Genomic DNA, 15712 nt, shown 5'->3' with positions numbered 1-15712 from the left:
GGCCTTGGAGTACTAAACGTAGCAGGGCAGAGGCTAACAATTTTGCTGCGAAAATGCACTGATCATAGCAGACACCCTCTTCCAACAACACAGGAGACGACTCTACACACGGACATCACCAGATGGTCAATACTGAAATCAGGTTGATTATATTCTTTGCTGCCAAAGGTGGAGAAGCTCTATACAGTCAGCAGTAACAAGACTGGGAGCTGACTGTGGCACAGACCATGAACGCCTTATTGCCAAATTCAGACTTAAGTTGAATAAAGTAGGGAAAACTACTAGACCATTCAGGTATGACCTAAATCAAATCCTATATGATTACACAGTGAAAGTGACAAATAGTTTCAAGGAATTAGATCTGATAGACAGTGCCTGAAGCACTATGGATGGAGGTTTGTAACACTGTACAGGACACAGTGATCAAGACCATCCCCAAGAAAAAGAAATGCAAAAAGGCAAAATGGTTGTCTGAGAAAGCCTTACAAATAGCTGAGAAGAGAAGAGAAGTTAAGGGGAAAGGAGAAAAGGAAAGATATACCCATCTGAATGCAGAGTTCCAAAGAAGAACAAGGAGAGATAAGAAAGTCTTCCTCAGCGATCAGTGCAAAGAAGTAGAGGAAAACAATAGAATGGGAAAGACTAGAGATCTCTTCAAGAAAATTAGAGATACCAAGGGAACATTCCATGCAAAGATGGACAGAATAAAGGACAGAAACGGTATGGACCTAACAGAAGCAGAAAGTAATTAAGAAGAGGTGGCAAGAATACACAGGAGAAATATACCAAAGAGATCTTCATGACCCAGATAACCACAATGGTGTGATCACTCACCTAGAGCCAGGCATCCTGGAATGTGAAGTCAAGTGGGCCTTAGGAAGCATCACTATGAACAAAACTAGTGGAGGTGATGGAATTCCAGCCGAGCTCTTTCAAATCCTAAAAGATGATGCTGTGAAAGTGCTGCATTCAATATAGCAAATTTGGAAAACTCAGCAGTTTTCCAGGACTGGAAAAGGTCAGTTTTCATTCCAATCCCAAAGGAAGGCAATGCCAAACTCCCAAACTACCCCCCAATTGCACTCATTGCACACCCCAGCAAAGTAATGTTCAAAATTCTCCAAGCTAGGCTTCAACAGTATGTGAACCGAGAACTTCCAGATGTTCAAGCTGGATTTAGAAAAGGCAGAGGAACCAGAGATCAAATTGCCAACATCTGTTGAATCATCAAAAAGCAAGAGAATTCCAGAAAAACATCTACTTCTGCTTCAGCCTTTGTGTGATCACAAGAAAAATCTTGGAAAAATCTTAAAGAGATTGGAATACCAGACCACCTTACCTGCCTTCTGAGAAATCTGTATGCAGGTCAAGAAGCAAGAGTTAGAACCTTACGTCAAACAATGGACTGGTTACAAATTGGGAAAGGAGTACTTCAAAGCTGTATATTGTCACCTGCTTATTTAACTTCTATGCGGAGTATATCATGGAAAATGCTGGGCTGGATGAAGCACAAGCTGGAATCAAGATTGCTGGGAGAAATATCAATAATCTCAAATATGCAGATGGCACCACTCTTATGGCAGAAAGCAAAGAGGAACTAAAGAGCTTCTTGATGAAAGTGAAAGAGGAGAGTGAAAAAGCTGGCTTAAAACCCAGCATTCAAAAAAACAAAGATCATGGCATCTGGTCCCATCACTTCATCGCAAATAGATGAAAAAACAATGGCAACAGTGAGAGACTTTATGTTCTTGGGCTTCAAAATCACTGCAGATGGTGACTGCAGCCATGAAATTTTAAAAGACACTTGCTCCTTGGAAGAAAAGCTATGACCAGCCTGGACAGCATATTAAAAAGCAGAGACATTACTTTGCCAACAAAGGTCCGTCTAGTCAAAGCTTGATTTTTCCAGTAGTCATGTATGGATGTGAGAGTTGGACCATAAAGAAGGTTGACTGCTGAAAGATTGATGCTTTTGAACTGTGGTGTTGGAGAGGACTCTTGAAAGTCCCTTGGACTGCAAGCAGATCGAACCAGTGTATCCTAAAGGAAATCAATCCTGAATATTCATTGGAAGGACTGATGGTAAAGCTCCAACGCTTTGTCTCCCTCATGTGAAGAGCTGACTCACTGGAAAAGACCCTGTTGCTGGAAAAGAATGAAGCTGGGAGGAAAAGGGGACAACAGAGGATGAGATGGTTGGATGGCATCACTGACTCAATGGACATGAGTTTGAGCAAGCTCCAGAAGATGGTGAAGGACAGGGAAGCCTGGCATTCTGCAGTCTTTGGGGTCACAAAGAGTCGGACATGACTTAGCAACTGAACAACAACCTGGGTGAACTACTTTATGTCTTTGGGGCCTGTATCCCCGTGGGAGGGACACAGTCCAAAGAGAATTCCCAAAGACTGATCTCAACGGTAGCTTCCCTGGTGGTTCAGTGGGAAAGATTCCTCCTGCCCGTGCAGGAGTTGTGGGTTCGATCTGTGGGTTGGGAAGATCCCCTGGAGAAGGAAATGGCAACCCACTCAAGTATTCTTGCCTGCGAAATCATGTGGACAGAGGAGCTTGGGGAATACAGTCTATGGGGTTGCAAAGAAGTCTGACATGACTGAGCAACTCAACAACAACAAATCTCAAGGTAAGCCTGCTGCTAAGTTGCTTCAGTTGTGTCCGACTCTGTGCAACCCCATAGTCAGCAGCCCACCAGGCTCCCCCGTCCCTGGGATTCTCCAGGCAAGAACACTGGAGTGGGTTGCCATTTCCTTCTCCAATGCATGAAAGTGAAAAGTGAAAGTGAAGTCGCTCAGTCGTGTCCGACTCTTAGCGACCCCATGGACTGCGACCCACCAGGCTCCTCCGTCCATGGGATTTTTCAGGCAAGAGTGCAGCCTTTAGCATCTGCTGATCACATTGAACTTGACCCAGTCTTAACTGATTTCCATGGGAGTGAAGTCTGCATGGAGGACCCAGAATTTCCTCAAGGCCACTAGGGACATTTTGACCTGGGTATGTGAAAAATTGTTGTCTGGAGGAGACAGGGGGAGCCAAAGGTAGCTTTCTTCTGGAAAGGGGGGAGAACATGAGCAGATCCTGACGCTGTGCTGTGTAATGGGTGATGGGAAGAAAGCGGGGCAGGTAGAGTAGGGTGACGGGGTGAAGGGCCCTGAGGGCTGTGCCTAGGAGAGTGGGTGTCACGTTAGAGCTATGGAAAGACCTTGCCTTGAGCAAAAGAAGCCTGTGTGTTGTGTAATCCTACTTGTATGAAATTCAAGAACAGCTGCTCTCCCAGGTGCTCATTTCCTGATGTGTTTTGAAGTTCCGCCACTGTTGCGTTTCTGCACTCCTTACTCAGTGGGGCAGACTTAAGCGGCAGGGGTGGGCGTGTGCAGGAAGAACACAGGACAGTGTTGCGGTCTGAGCAGGAGGTGGATTCCAGAGGGGCAGGTCACCTGAGGACCTCAGGGGTGGCCCCTTGTCCAGGAGCTGTCCGGGTCGGGTCCGCCCTCCTGCTCCCTGCAGAGCGCCGTGCTTTCCTCTGCGTTTCACAGGAGCCGCCGGGTGGTGGCCAAGCCCAGGCTTTCGAGTCCTCGCTGCACCTTTTTGAGGGCTGCATCTTTTTGAGAACGTCGTCTAGAAGAGAAGGTTAATGTCTATTGATGAGAGTGTCTGGGAAGGTCAAACACAGCTGTGTGTCCAAAGGTTAAGGATTGCACACAGAGTAGCCGCTGTTGTTTTAATTAAGGATCCTTATCAGGGCAGGTGTCTAGATGCTGGGGCGGGATGGGAGAGGGGGATTCCTGAGGAAAACTTGCGGGGTGGGCACAAGGGCTGCAGGCAAAGTGGAGGAGCTGTCTGTAGCCCTTGGGTCCGTGCCCTGAGGCAGCCACTGTAGGGGTAGGGGGTCTGGCTGGCTCGGCCTCACTGTGCCCCAGGCCTGCTAAGAATGGGGCAGGGTCTTCGAGCTCCTATTGGAGTGATGTTTTCAAGTTGCTTGGCTTCTGACACACAGAAGGTTATGACGGCAGGGCTGTAGGGAGAGGCCAGCAAGCCCTCTCCGAGTGCTCCCACCAGGCAACATTTCGGAGTGTGATAGAAGCCCTTCTTTGCAGACTTAGCACCAGTCTTAGTCATTTTCAGGTCAAGTTCAGTGGTCCTCTGCAAAGATGCCCTCTGTAGATGTGGAGGGCCTGCTGCAGAGGAGAGTGGCAGGTGCGCTGGGAGAGCCAGCGAACAGGGCAGCTTCCTTCTCTTTAGTCCTTGAGTTTAGGAAAAGGTGCTTTAATATTTTTTCCCCTGCGTTTGATCTCAAAATAACTCACTCTCTTTGCTGCACAAGTTTTAGGTTTTGTTACTTGTTTCCTTTGGTTCCAGGATGCCAGATACTGTGTGTTCTGCTCCCTGTGTTAGAAGGCTTATTTGATACATAAGTTACAAAGTTACATCAGAGACTGAGAAGCTACATAGGCAATCCTTTCAGAGAATGCCTTTCCTGTTGTTGGAGTACTGCCTGTATTTGCATGGAGTCATTATACTGGAATGAGTGAACACCTAGACTGGGAGAGCCTGCATTTTAACCCTTTGTCCCCTCACAGCTCTCCCCACTTCAGTACTTGTTGCTCTTTGTAAAAAACCAAGTAGGTCAGAGTGGGCTTTCTGGCTCGCCCTTGAGGTGAAGGGAAACTTGCTGGCGAGGGTTCTGTGGAGCATCACCACGGCGGTCATTGACCGGTAGTGTGCAGGGGCCTCCAGTCGCTGCTTGCCTGCTACTCCCCATCTTCCCGGGCGGTTGTCCTCAGGCACTTCTGACTTAGGAGGAACCCTTGGGTCAGAGTCCTCGGGCAGCAGTGGCACCCCTCCTGCAACTGGGGTCTTCTCTCTCCCCACTCCCCACAGGCTCCTCTCCAGGTGGGCACATTCACCCCCCCGGGCCCCCAGGTGGCCCCCTCATTTTTGCCCAAGCTTCGAGTCGCCTACTCTTTCTTCACACGTCCCAGTCCCTTGCTTTCTTCGGGACAGTCTCCTGACTCACTGCTGTCAGCTGTTTGCTCACAGGTGTTATTGCATCTCTGCCTCGCAGCCCCTGGCACCTGCCTCCCACTGCCTTGTCTGCTGTGGCCATTCATCTGTTAGACCCCTGAGGCCTCCAGGGTGGTTGCAGTGCCAGACGGGGAGGCAGTGATGGAGACCTCTTTTGAGGCTCGGGTCTGCCAGTGACTCTTGTGAAACCCTGGGCAAGGCACTGTGGATTTTCCTTGAAACGAGATTGAGGAATTGGATTAGCTCCCTGAAGTTTCCTTGATCTCCAAAGTGCCTTCAGTGTTTGTCCAGAGAGTCTGATTGGTTGCTTATGATATAGATACTCTTCACAGGAAATTAGTCTTTTAAAGCAAAGTGAGGAGAGACTAGATTTTTGTGGCCACGTGAGTTTGTGACACATGAATGTAGTGTCACAGAATAAACACAGTAGAATATACAGTAAAGTGTGTGTAATTAAAACAATTCTAGAGTAAAACTTGCTTCCACTGTAGTTTTTGTAGGTGAACAGGAGTGAACTTTTCTTCCAGAGACTACAAAGCAGCATTTTTCCCCCCATTTGAGTGCCTCCAAACAATAGTGTTTGTTACACGTTGCTTTTTCTGGAAGGAAACTTCAGGAATATGGCTCCTGCAAGGTAAGATCTTAATGTTTCCAGGCTGAGCCACTGCCGTGCCCTGTTTTGTTTCCTGATTTTGTTCTTTGGAAATGTAGGGCTTTTCTCTTTGTCTTTTCTTTCTCTCTATAGTCAGAAAATGGGTAAGAAGAGCCGAGTGAAAACGCAGAAATCAGGCACTGGTGCTGCAGCAAGCGTGTCCCCGAAGGAAACCTTGAACCTGACCAGTGAGCTTTTGCAGAGTAAGTCCTGACTCGGCTGCCCAGCTTTTGGGGGCGTGTGCATCTGTCTTCATGGGGAGGGGTCCCTGGTCTGGGGAGCAGGAGGCAAAACAGACTGTTTTCAGATCCCAGCTGGTTAGCCATGGAACCTGGCACATTACCTATCTTCCCCAGCCCGCAGTCTCCCCACCTATAAAAATGGAGAAACGGTACCAACAGGTAACTGTTACCTAACAGGTACGGTACTGGCTGTAACTGTCCCTCCCCGAGTGCTCCCGTCCTCTCTTGTGGCTTCCCCCCCGCAATTCAGCGTGGGCCCCCATAGACACATTCCCCCACCTGCTCCTTCCCACGTCTCCTCAGATAGACTGTAGATGGCCTAAGGACAGACTCCCGTGTTCCAGGGCCACAGTCGGTGCTGATGGAAGAGTGGGTAAGACTGGCTAACCTGACAGTTACACACCAGCACGTAACTGGTTACTCTTCGTTGTTTACCACATCTAGTCTTCTCCTTAGGGAACAGAGGGGGCCTGGAGGTCTAGCAGGAACGTGGGGCGGGAAACAGGCAGCTGTTTAAAGAGGGAAGGGCCCTGGCAGGCAGGGGGCCTGTGGCCCTCCACAGTGCCTGTTCTGGCCCAGCGATAGAATCCTCGCTGCTGTTTTAGCAGCAACTGTGCCGTCTCTTTTTGTAACTCCCCCAGAGCGCTTATTATAGAGCCTTACACATGGATGCGAAACGTTTGTTGACTAATTGTCCTTATGTCCAATTTATCTGGTTCCCTCAGGAGTCATTGTTATGGGGTTTAACTCGAAATAAATGTTGACTTTTAATGTACCTCCTTCTTACCATCCACAAGAGTTTTCAGGAAAATGTTTTGCATTTGAGCTTAGCTTTTAACATTTTCCTGTTTATGAGCGTTTTCTGAGGAAGTGTGATCAGAGGAGCAAGAATGAGGTAGAGGCAGGTTAGGTGCCCACATCTGTGTCCTGTGGGCACCGTGTAACACTCGGCCTGAGTGGTTTCAGAGGGTTTGTGTGCTTAGTCATGTCTGACTCTTTGCGACCCCATAGACTGTAACTCGCCAGGCTCCTCTGTCCATGGGATTCTCCAGGCAAGCATACTGGAATGGGTTGCAGTTTCCTCCTCTAGGGGATCTTCCCGACGTAGGGATGAAACCCCCGTCTCCTGCATTGGCAGGCAGATTCTCTATCACTGAGCCTCCAGGGAAGCCGATTTCAGAGGATTCACGTGCTTTACAAAAGCACACCTGGTTTGCACTTCTCCCTCTGTCATCACAGCTACAGTGTCTTTGTCCTTTAAAAATAAACCAGCAGCGGTGACAAAACCCAGGTCCTCTTTCTTCTGGAGGCTCACAGGTTAAGGTGCAGGAAACTGTTCGCATGCCGTGGTTTCTGTGTTACAGAATGCAGTAGCCCTGCCCCTGGCCCTGGAAAAGAATGGGAAGAGTATGTGCAGATCCGGTCTCTAGTTGAGAAAATACGAAAAAAGCAAAAAGGTAAATTTCCTTGAGTGATCTTATTCTAATAATAATCTGTGGAGACCTGGCCCAGCCAAGGCAGAGCGGTTTTGAGAAAGAAGGTCTCCGTATGAAACCTCAGGCCCCCATGCCTGTCTGGAGGGTGTCTGTGGAAGGGCTGCTAGGTTGGAGGGGATCTGCGTCAGAAAACCATCAGGGTTTTTCCCGTTTATGAGGCACTATGACTGCTTTGGAAGGAATAAAAACGTTAGGCTTCAGGTGGGGGGAATGTGTCTGGGGACTAAAATGGTACAACTTTCATTGGTCTTTATTTTATGAAATATGTTTTTAAATCTGTTTTGGTATCCTGTGTTTCCTTCAGGGTTTCAGGTCAGTACATGATGTCGTATGGTCAACACACAAATATATCCAGATTGAGTAGTGTCTCATTAAATAAGATTTATGATGAACTCAAATCTACCTTGATTGAGAGAGTTAGTTATATTTCTCAAGCTGTGTTTTTCCAGGGTGTATTCAGTAGGCATCTTAATGATTCTCAGCCAGGCTGGCAACAGGGCCAAGTGTCAATTTGGAAAAGCTTGTTCAATATACCTATTGTTTTTGTGCTGTAAAACACAAAAAGTAGATTTGTATGCCGGCCACAGGGAAAGTGGAAGGAGGAAACACAGTAAGGAGCCTGCATTTAAAAGGATGAAAGAACTTGGCTCCCTTTTTATTGATGGCCATGGAGGTGGGAAGTGGGTTGGTTTTTCACTTGCGCTGGTAGCTGTTAAGTGTTGGTGCTCTCCTGTAGCATCTGCACACATGCAGGCTTCAGGTGGGATGGTCTCAGACCCTCCGTGGGGACCGGCTCTTTTAGAGTATGTTTGTTTGCATTAATTGGTACACTGTGATCATCCTGGCTCACCACGTTGATTGCCAAAAAGTTCTTGTCTGTCCTGAGTTTCTGTTCTGAGTAGAGATCGTTTACTACCGCTGGCACTGAAGTTAGAGCGCTCATTTGTTCTCAGTAAGGGAAGGGTACATTCTGTCTTAGAGTATCCCTCACAAACTCAGGTTCTCCAGTTAGCAGATCTCACCTGGCGCAGCCCCGGGATCTAGTTAACCGTGAATTGTGTCCTGGGGACATGGCCACAGGCCCTGGGCTGGGTGCCAAGCCCAGCATCTCATGTGGTTAAAGTTCCTATTCTCTCCTTATTGCTCAAAAAAATGATGATTTTTCCTATGCGTGGCTTTTCACCTTTTTTGATATTTCAAACGTGCTGCGAGGCCCGGGAGATCACCCCTAAGCATCCACTGTATCATCTGGACACATGCCCGAGTCTTTTCGGGTCAGGTTCTTTTTCCTTCCTTTGCACCTACTGGTCCCATCTCTTCCCCTCCCTCTGTGCTTCGATTGGTTCTTATATTTGTTTTTAAGAAAGGAGGTGTCTCAGGAACAGCTGAAGCCACACACTTCACCCATTCCCCCACCCCTACCCCCCGCCCCAGGGGTTTTGTCTTTCCAGTGAATGTGTTTCTGCTTCATTCATAACCCCATACAAATAGATGGTACTAATTGGTATTTTAACAGTTTACTTAAATGGTATCATACTATTGCATCTTCAAAAAAAAAAAAAAAAAACCCATTGTGAAGTTTTGTGTTTTAGTTACAGTGATATATACGGATCCTGCTCACTTTAGATGCTGGGCGGAATACAGAGCTCAGTTTTGTGCTCTTAACTGGGGTCTAGGGCTCGCCTTCCACACGTCTCCTTGTGCACACGTGTGCGTTGCTGATCTTGGTGTCTGTGGGAGCTCTGAGTGTGCGTATGAGAGGGCAGGTTGTTCTGGAAACCTGCATGGTCAGAAGGCTTCCCATAATACCCTCCCTTGATAGCACCTGATAGAACCTAACAGCCAGTGTTCACGTTACCTGGGCTCCGCAGCTATTGCTCTGTAACCAGCAGGGGCATTTAGTGTTTTAACTTGCCTTTCCTGTCACTAGTTAAGGTATGCACTGTGACTGGTGGTCAGTTTTTTTTTTTTTTTTTGAGATTGATGTCTTATTACTATTGCCAGTAGTCTATTTTTTATTTTCTGTGGCAGCGTGACTGATACATGTCCTAAAAGTAGCTCTTATTTTCTGACACATGGATGAGTATAGGTCTGTCTGTTACTTTTGATGGAAAAAGAGAAGATTACTTTCCTGATCTAATGAAATGGGCCTCTGAAAATGGAGCCTCTGTTGAGGGTTTTGAAATGGTGAACTTCAAAGAAGAGGGCTTTGGTTTGAGAGCAACAAGAGATATCAAGGTGAGTTTGTAGGTAAGCTGTGGGTCTGGGTGGGCGGGGAGCTCAGTGTTTGGGTGGTGTGTGGTGTGGAGGGCCCAGGACCTGGAGACAGATGCCTTGGGCTGAGTTCTGAGCCTGAGGGCACCTCGGCGGTGCAGTCCACAGTCCCCTCCCTGCCCTGTAGTCTCCTAGCTGGTCTCATGGGTCTGGAGGAGCCTCGACTCGGGGTTCAAGGCAGCCCCTTCCGGTCGTCCTTGGAACTGTACTGTTAAGCAGTGACCTTGTGATGGATTGGATGCAGGATAGGGTGGAGGATCGACAGTGCTGAGGGTGGAGACCTGTTTTCTGGATGGATGATTAGTGCCTGGAGGTACCACTTACTGAGATGGCAGCTGCAGAGGCGATGGGAAAGAAGGGACAAGTGCTCTTCTCCAGCCTGAATCCTTCCTTCCAGCTAAGGGAGCAGCAGCCTCCCTGACAGCAGCCTCCCAGCAGCTAAGGGAGCGGCAGCCTCCCTGACCGGCTCCAGGCCTCCCTCTGGCACTCACTCCTGCCTCTCCTAGAGAGGAGGCATAGCAGTCTTGACGGTTCTGGAAAAAGGAACTGGGCTTTTTCTCCATGGAGCTGGTTGCCGTGTGTCCACCTCTCCACCCTGGGAGTTTACAGGGGCTCCTGTAACTGTGGGGAGGAGGCCTGTGGGCTCCAGTCCTGCCTGTAACTAGGTGGGGGAGTCGGTCTAATTCTGGGATTCCGTAGGTGACATTTTGTGTGACCATCTGTTGTATTCTTGTGTCTCTCTCAGTTCAGAATTTAGGTAGAGGAAGTGGATGTTATTTATTTGGGTCCCCTCAAACTCCCAGCAACATTGTTGGTCAAGTTGTAGTTTACTTTTCAGTGATCCATTGATAAGCTATATGCTGCTTTATTAGATACCTGTTGAATAGCTAGTATGTGAATAGTCCCTTGTTTATCATCATACCATGCTTCCCAAAACACCAGGCTCTTTGCCTTCATGATGCTTATAATGTCTAGTAAGGGACCAGACACACGTGAAAGGGAACGGGAGATGCTGGTGAGAGGCCCGAGCAGACAGATGTCTCAGAAGAGCAGCCCTGGGAGTATGGACGCTGCCTGCAGTGTCTTGGTGCCGGTGTCTTCACGGTGCACATGTGTTTTATTTTTTAAGCTTTATTGAAGCATAATTGATACACAAAACTGCACATCTTTAATGAATACATTTTGATGAGCTTGGACATAGGCATGTACCTGTGACACCATCACCTCTCTCAGGTACTACTACAGTGTCCATGCTTTAGGCAGTATAGACACATGCAGGACTGCCTGAACCCAAGCCTTCATGTTGCCAAGACAGTGAGGTAGCACTGTTGGAAACAATCGGTAACCACAGCATGTCTTATGGGCGTGTGCTCTCACTGGTAACTGAGCTAACTGTGCTTGGAGGGCAAGCATGTAGAGGAAAGAGGGTTCTCTGGCCTCAAAAACTCCGTAGTGATTCACATTGGCAGGTTAGGCTTTTTGTGGGAGGTAGGATTTTGTTTTGTCTTTAGAATTAATGTGAGTATAGCAAAGAGTGAATAAACAGGGTGGTTAAGAATCCTCCTTTCAAAGTAAGGGACACAGGTTCAACCCCTGGTCCAGGAAGATCCCATATGCCGCAAAGCAGCTAAGCCCATGTGCCGCAACTACTGAGCCAGCTCTCTAGAGGCTGCAGTCCCCACTCCTGAGCCCAGGTGCAGCCACTCCTGAGGCCTGCTGCCCCAGGGCCCGCACTCTGCAGCAGTGAGAAGCCGCACACGGCCTCTAAGGAGAAGCCCACACAGTAACAGAGACCCAGCACAGTCAGAAATAGATAAATCTAAGGAAGAGTAAATAAACACCCTGTGCTCTACCCCACATTGTTCTGTTTGCTTCAAATTCAAGTTGAAAGCCGTTTTTTTCATTTTCTTCTCAGTATCTATAGTTTTTCTTTGGATGTTGTTGTTTAGTCGCTCAGTCGTGTCTGACCCTTTGTGACCCCATGGACTGTACCAGGCTCCTCTGTCCATGGGATTCTCCAGGCAAGAATATCGGAGTGGGTTGCCATTTTCTTCTCCATTTCTTTGGATACAGGATTCAAGATCATGCCTATACTCATTAAACTATAATATAGATATTTATATTTAGAAGTATGTTTGATAACTAGAAATGAAACGCCAGTTGGCAACTGTAAGTTGTGTTTCCTTGTGACTGGATTTCTGACCATGGATGTGCTTGGATTGACAGTTGTAACATGTTTTGGTAATTCTAGTCTTATTTTTTTCCTCCTAGGCAGAAGAATTATTTTTATGGGTTCCACGAAAATTACTAATGACTGTTGAATCTGCTAAAAATTCAGTGTTGGGTGAGAATAATTTCTGTTCATTGAAAGGAGAGCAAAAATGATAAAAATATGTAAAATTTCATTTTGTGGAGCTAAGGACCATCTTTGGTTGTTTTCTCAACTAGTGAGATATTTCCCGCAGTCCCCATGAAGTGTTTTCCATGCTCGTAATCTGACATAGTAGGACAACAGCAAAAGAGTGGGGCACTTAAACTTTAAATGTTATGAGACTCTCAGGTTGCTCCTGTAACTTTAATGTATCTTGTGAAATGAACACTTTGTAAAGCAGTTTGTGGCACTAATGCTATTACTTCTGGGTTAATTCAGGGCCCTTGTATTCTCAAGACCGGATTCTTCAAGCCATGGGAAACATCACACTGGCCTTCCATCTGCTGTGTGAGCGGGCCGACCCTAACTCGTTCTGGCAGCCCTACATTCAGACCCTCCCCAGCGAGTACGACACCCCCCTCTACTTCGAGGAGGATGAGGTTCGCTACCTGCAGTCCACACAGGCCATACACGATGTCTTCAGCCAGTACAAGAACACGGCGAGGCAGTACGCCTACTTCTACAAGGTCATCCAGGTGAGCGGGTGCTGACGGCGCGGGGAGGAGGAGACCTGAGTGCTCGAGTGTCGCCCTGAGACGTTTTGCTTTCTAAGGGAAGAGGCATGGAGTGTGTGTTCTGTTTTTACCACATGTCACTGAGATGTGGTTGGAATACATGATTGCCTCGGTGCCCACTGTGAAAACAGGCAGTGGTTACTCCCATCTCATGAGAGTCGTGACGTTGTTCTGGAGACAGAAGATAACCTTGGAATGTTAGAAGTCGCTCAAGTCTGTCTGATACAAGAAGATGCTCCAAGTCTAAATATTCCAAGAAAATGAAAGTCCCTTTATGGATTCTTCATGTATACGTTAGTAGTGAAGTACTGACAGTTGATTTCTTTATGTTTTTCCAAGTGTACGCTGTATTGTGTTAATTGTAATTAGTTCTGAGTGGAAGTGTCACGAAGAAGTCTCTGTGGGGTGTCGAGCATTTGCTTTTCGCCTGGCTGCTCCTTGCTGTGTTGCAGCGGTTCAGCCAGCATCCCAGCATCTACTTTCCGTTCAAGTTGATCGGCACTCAGATGGTGGGGGCCAGCGCCACGGCTCCCGTGGAGCTGAGAAAGGGCAGGGTCTCTGCTTCCTGAGGTGCCCTGTTTCTCATTTGCCACACATCAGCTCCTGGGCTTCTGGACCTAATGAGTGGCCAGTGAAAAGTGAGCTGCTCCCTTCTCTTTTCTTTGGGCAATTTGATAACCTGAATTACGCTTGATATAGTTGTTCCTGTAGCTGGTCTGTCTCTGCTGTTTTTCATCTGCAAGAAACGGTGATCTCATTTCATTGTGACAGGAAATAAATGTTTGTCTATTCAGCATGCTTACTGCAGAGGAATACTGCACTCAAAAATTACATCCTTCAGTGGGTCAAATGCTTCAGATATATATAAAAAACTGTATGACTCTTACCTTCAAGTAGAAGTCTCTGCTTTTCTAAACTTTAAACTTCAGGAAGTTGTTAAGAATTATCATACAGCATCTATACATTGTTTACTTCAAGTGTGCTTGACTTGAAAAAATACTGATGGAGCCAAATCAAAATTTTGGTTATTTGGTTACTTTGCAGCTACCATCCTGCAGTCTAAAGTTTGATGTGGTTCTTTGTGACCTGAAAGGGTGGTGCTTTTGTTCTAGTTGTTATTCGTGTGTCTTAGTGATTAAACGTGAAGCTGACCCTGGCAGGTCTAAGCCTCTGTCATGTCCTATCAGTAGGCAGCAACCTGGAAACTAGCTCTTTCCATGAATGTGTTTCTCACGTCGGGGTGGTTAGATGGTGAGTGCCAGCGGCTTGCCCTGAGAGGGAAGGTAGCGCCTCCGCGGTCAGGTCAGGAATTCTGGAACTATGCCGGGTTTCCTGACAGCTGGCTTGGCAGAATGATCTCTGGGTTTTCATTGCACTCACCGGTCTGTTGATTTCAGTCTTAATGAAGTAGCGCAGTTTTGCTTAGGCAATGAGATTTTTAAAGACTGAGTCACTAAAATACTGTCTTAACAACCCTCTGAAATAAACCCCCTTAGGTGATGCTGAGGTGACTGAATTATACCACATTCTAGGTAGTAAATTGTATTTATTGGGAATATCTCAGGAAGTAGAGAACATTCTAAAAATAAACTTTAATTCAGAGGTTTTTCTAATAATAATAAAATTTTCACATAACTAACAAGAACAGTTTGTATAAATTATAGTGAATCCAAATATCCTTAAAAAGAAAACCCACAATCTTAAAGCATTAATGGATCTATTTATCATTATTCCTTATTGTCATTGTTTAGTCACCAAGTTGTGTCTGACTCTTTCGTGACCCCCTGGACTGTAGCCTTCCAGGCTCCTCTGTCCATGGGATTTCCTTATTTATTATTCCTTTTTATTGAAAAATTTAGCCAATAATCATGAAACAGGATATATCAAATGTGAAATTATAACTATCAGACAAATGTTGGCTTTTTTGCATAATTAAGTTAGTCTTGAGTATTTAAAAAATAATGGTCTTGGGTGTCATGATTTTGAAAAGGACTAAGGGGGTCAAAAGGTAAAAAGAAAAAACATTACAGAATTAGAAAGCGTAAAAATATTTAGGGTGACATGAAACTGTGTTTTTCTTGAGTGTCAAAAGTATCAAACTGAAGAGAGAGCAAAGGGTATTTGTGCCCACATAGTAGGTTCCTCTCTTCTACATCAGTGCTTCTCAGCTGGGCGGTCGAAGGGTATTTGTCCTTGAGAGAGTGTGTGGTGATGGTGTTGGTTGTTAGGTTTGGCGGGGTGGAGTGCGGGGGTGGGGGGCCTGCAGCTGAACTTCCCGTGACGTCGTCAGTAGTGCAGAGGCGGAGAGCCCTGCTTTGTGATTATACAGTGAAATTCCAGAATCCCTAGGGATTGGACACCTCGGTTCTGACTGGCGTGGGTTGCTGGTAGGTCAGAAAGTCTTCCTGGGCCACTGCCCACCGCGCCCCTCCCCCCAACCCCGGCATTAGCTGCTGGCCGTGGCTGGGGGAATACATTTGAAGTGCTTTTCTGTTGCTGTCATTGAACAGACATCGCTTCTTTTTAAACGTTTACAAGTCTGTAACTAGGTTTGGAGATGTCTGAGTTGTTAAGGAGTCAAGAGGAGATCCTTGTAATCACACTTTGCAAGTGAACTCTATTTGGTGGACTGCCATCACTGCTCCACATGAGCTGTGAGAGTTCAGTCAGGAAGAGGGCAGTGGGCCAAGAGGGAAGGACCATGTGCCACAGACGGGGCTGCCCTCACTGAGGGTGGTCTCAGGCAGGGTCGAAGCAGCAGTGAGATGATCTGCCCGCGAGAGAGGCTGCACGGAAAAAACTCAAGCTCTGTGGTACCAGACAGACCTGAATTGAAATCCAAACTTCTTTTGTTTGTTTAGTTGCTCAGTCGCATCCGACTCCTTGCAACCCCATGGACTGCAGCACACCAGACTTCCCTGTCCTTCTCTGTCTCTCAGAGTTTGCTCAAACTCATGTCCATTGACTCGGTGATGCCATCCAAGAGTCTCATCCTCTGTCACCCCCTTCTTTTGCCTTTGATCTTTCCCAGCTTCAGGGTCTTTTCCAGTGAGTCAGCTCTTATC

General features: G+C 47.0%; 1 protein-coding gene across 8 annotated transcripts in view; it reads left to right on the top strand.

Moving 5' to 3' along the window:
• SETD3 (SET domain containing 3, actin N3(tau)-histidine methyltransferase) overlaps positions 1 to 15712 on the top strand; it is a 78528-nt gene that overhangs the window by 10978 nt on the left and 51838 nt on the right. For 3 of the 8 annotated variants that reach the window (XR_011461554.1, XM_070357939.1, XM_070357946.1), the window contains exons 2-7: positions 5529 to 5671; positions 5783 to 5892; positions 7296 to 7388; positions 9517 to 9665; positions 11973 to 12045; positions 12352 to 12608. Coding sequence is in view for 7 of the 8 variants with exons in the window: in XM_070357939.1 (XP_070214040.1) it covers positions 5658 to 5671; positions 5783 to 5892; positions 7296 to 7388; positions 9517 to 9665; positions 11973 to 12045; positions 12352 to 12608 (696 nt within the window). In the remaining variant the exon portion in view is untranslated. The remainder of the gene's footprint in view (positions 1 to 5528; positions 5672 to 5782; positions 5893 to 7295; positions 7389 to 9516; positions 9666 to 11972; positions 12046 to 12351; positions 12609 to 15712) is intronic. The other 5 variants (XM_070357942.1, XM_070357943.1, XM_070357940.1 and 2 more) reach the window with 4 other exon arrangements.

This window comes from Bos mutus, chromosome 21 (genome assembly GCF_027580195.1).
Source record: "Bos mutus isolate GX-2022 chromosome 21, NWIPB_WYAK_1.1, whole genome shotgun sequence".
In the NCBI taxonomy this organism is placed as follows: domain Eukaryota; kingdom Metazoa; phylum Chordata; class Mammalia; order Artiodactyla; family Bovidae; genus Bos; species Bos mutus.
This window is presented reverse-complemented; position numbering and strand designations above follow the sequence as displayed.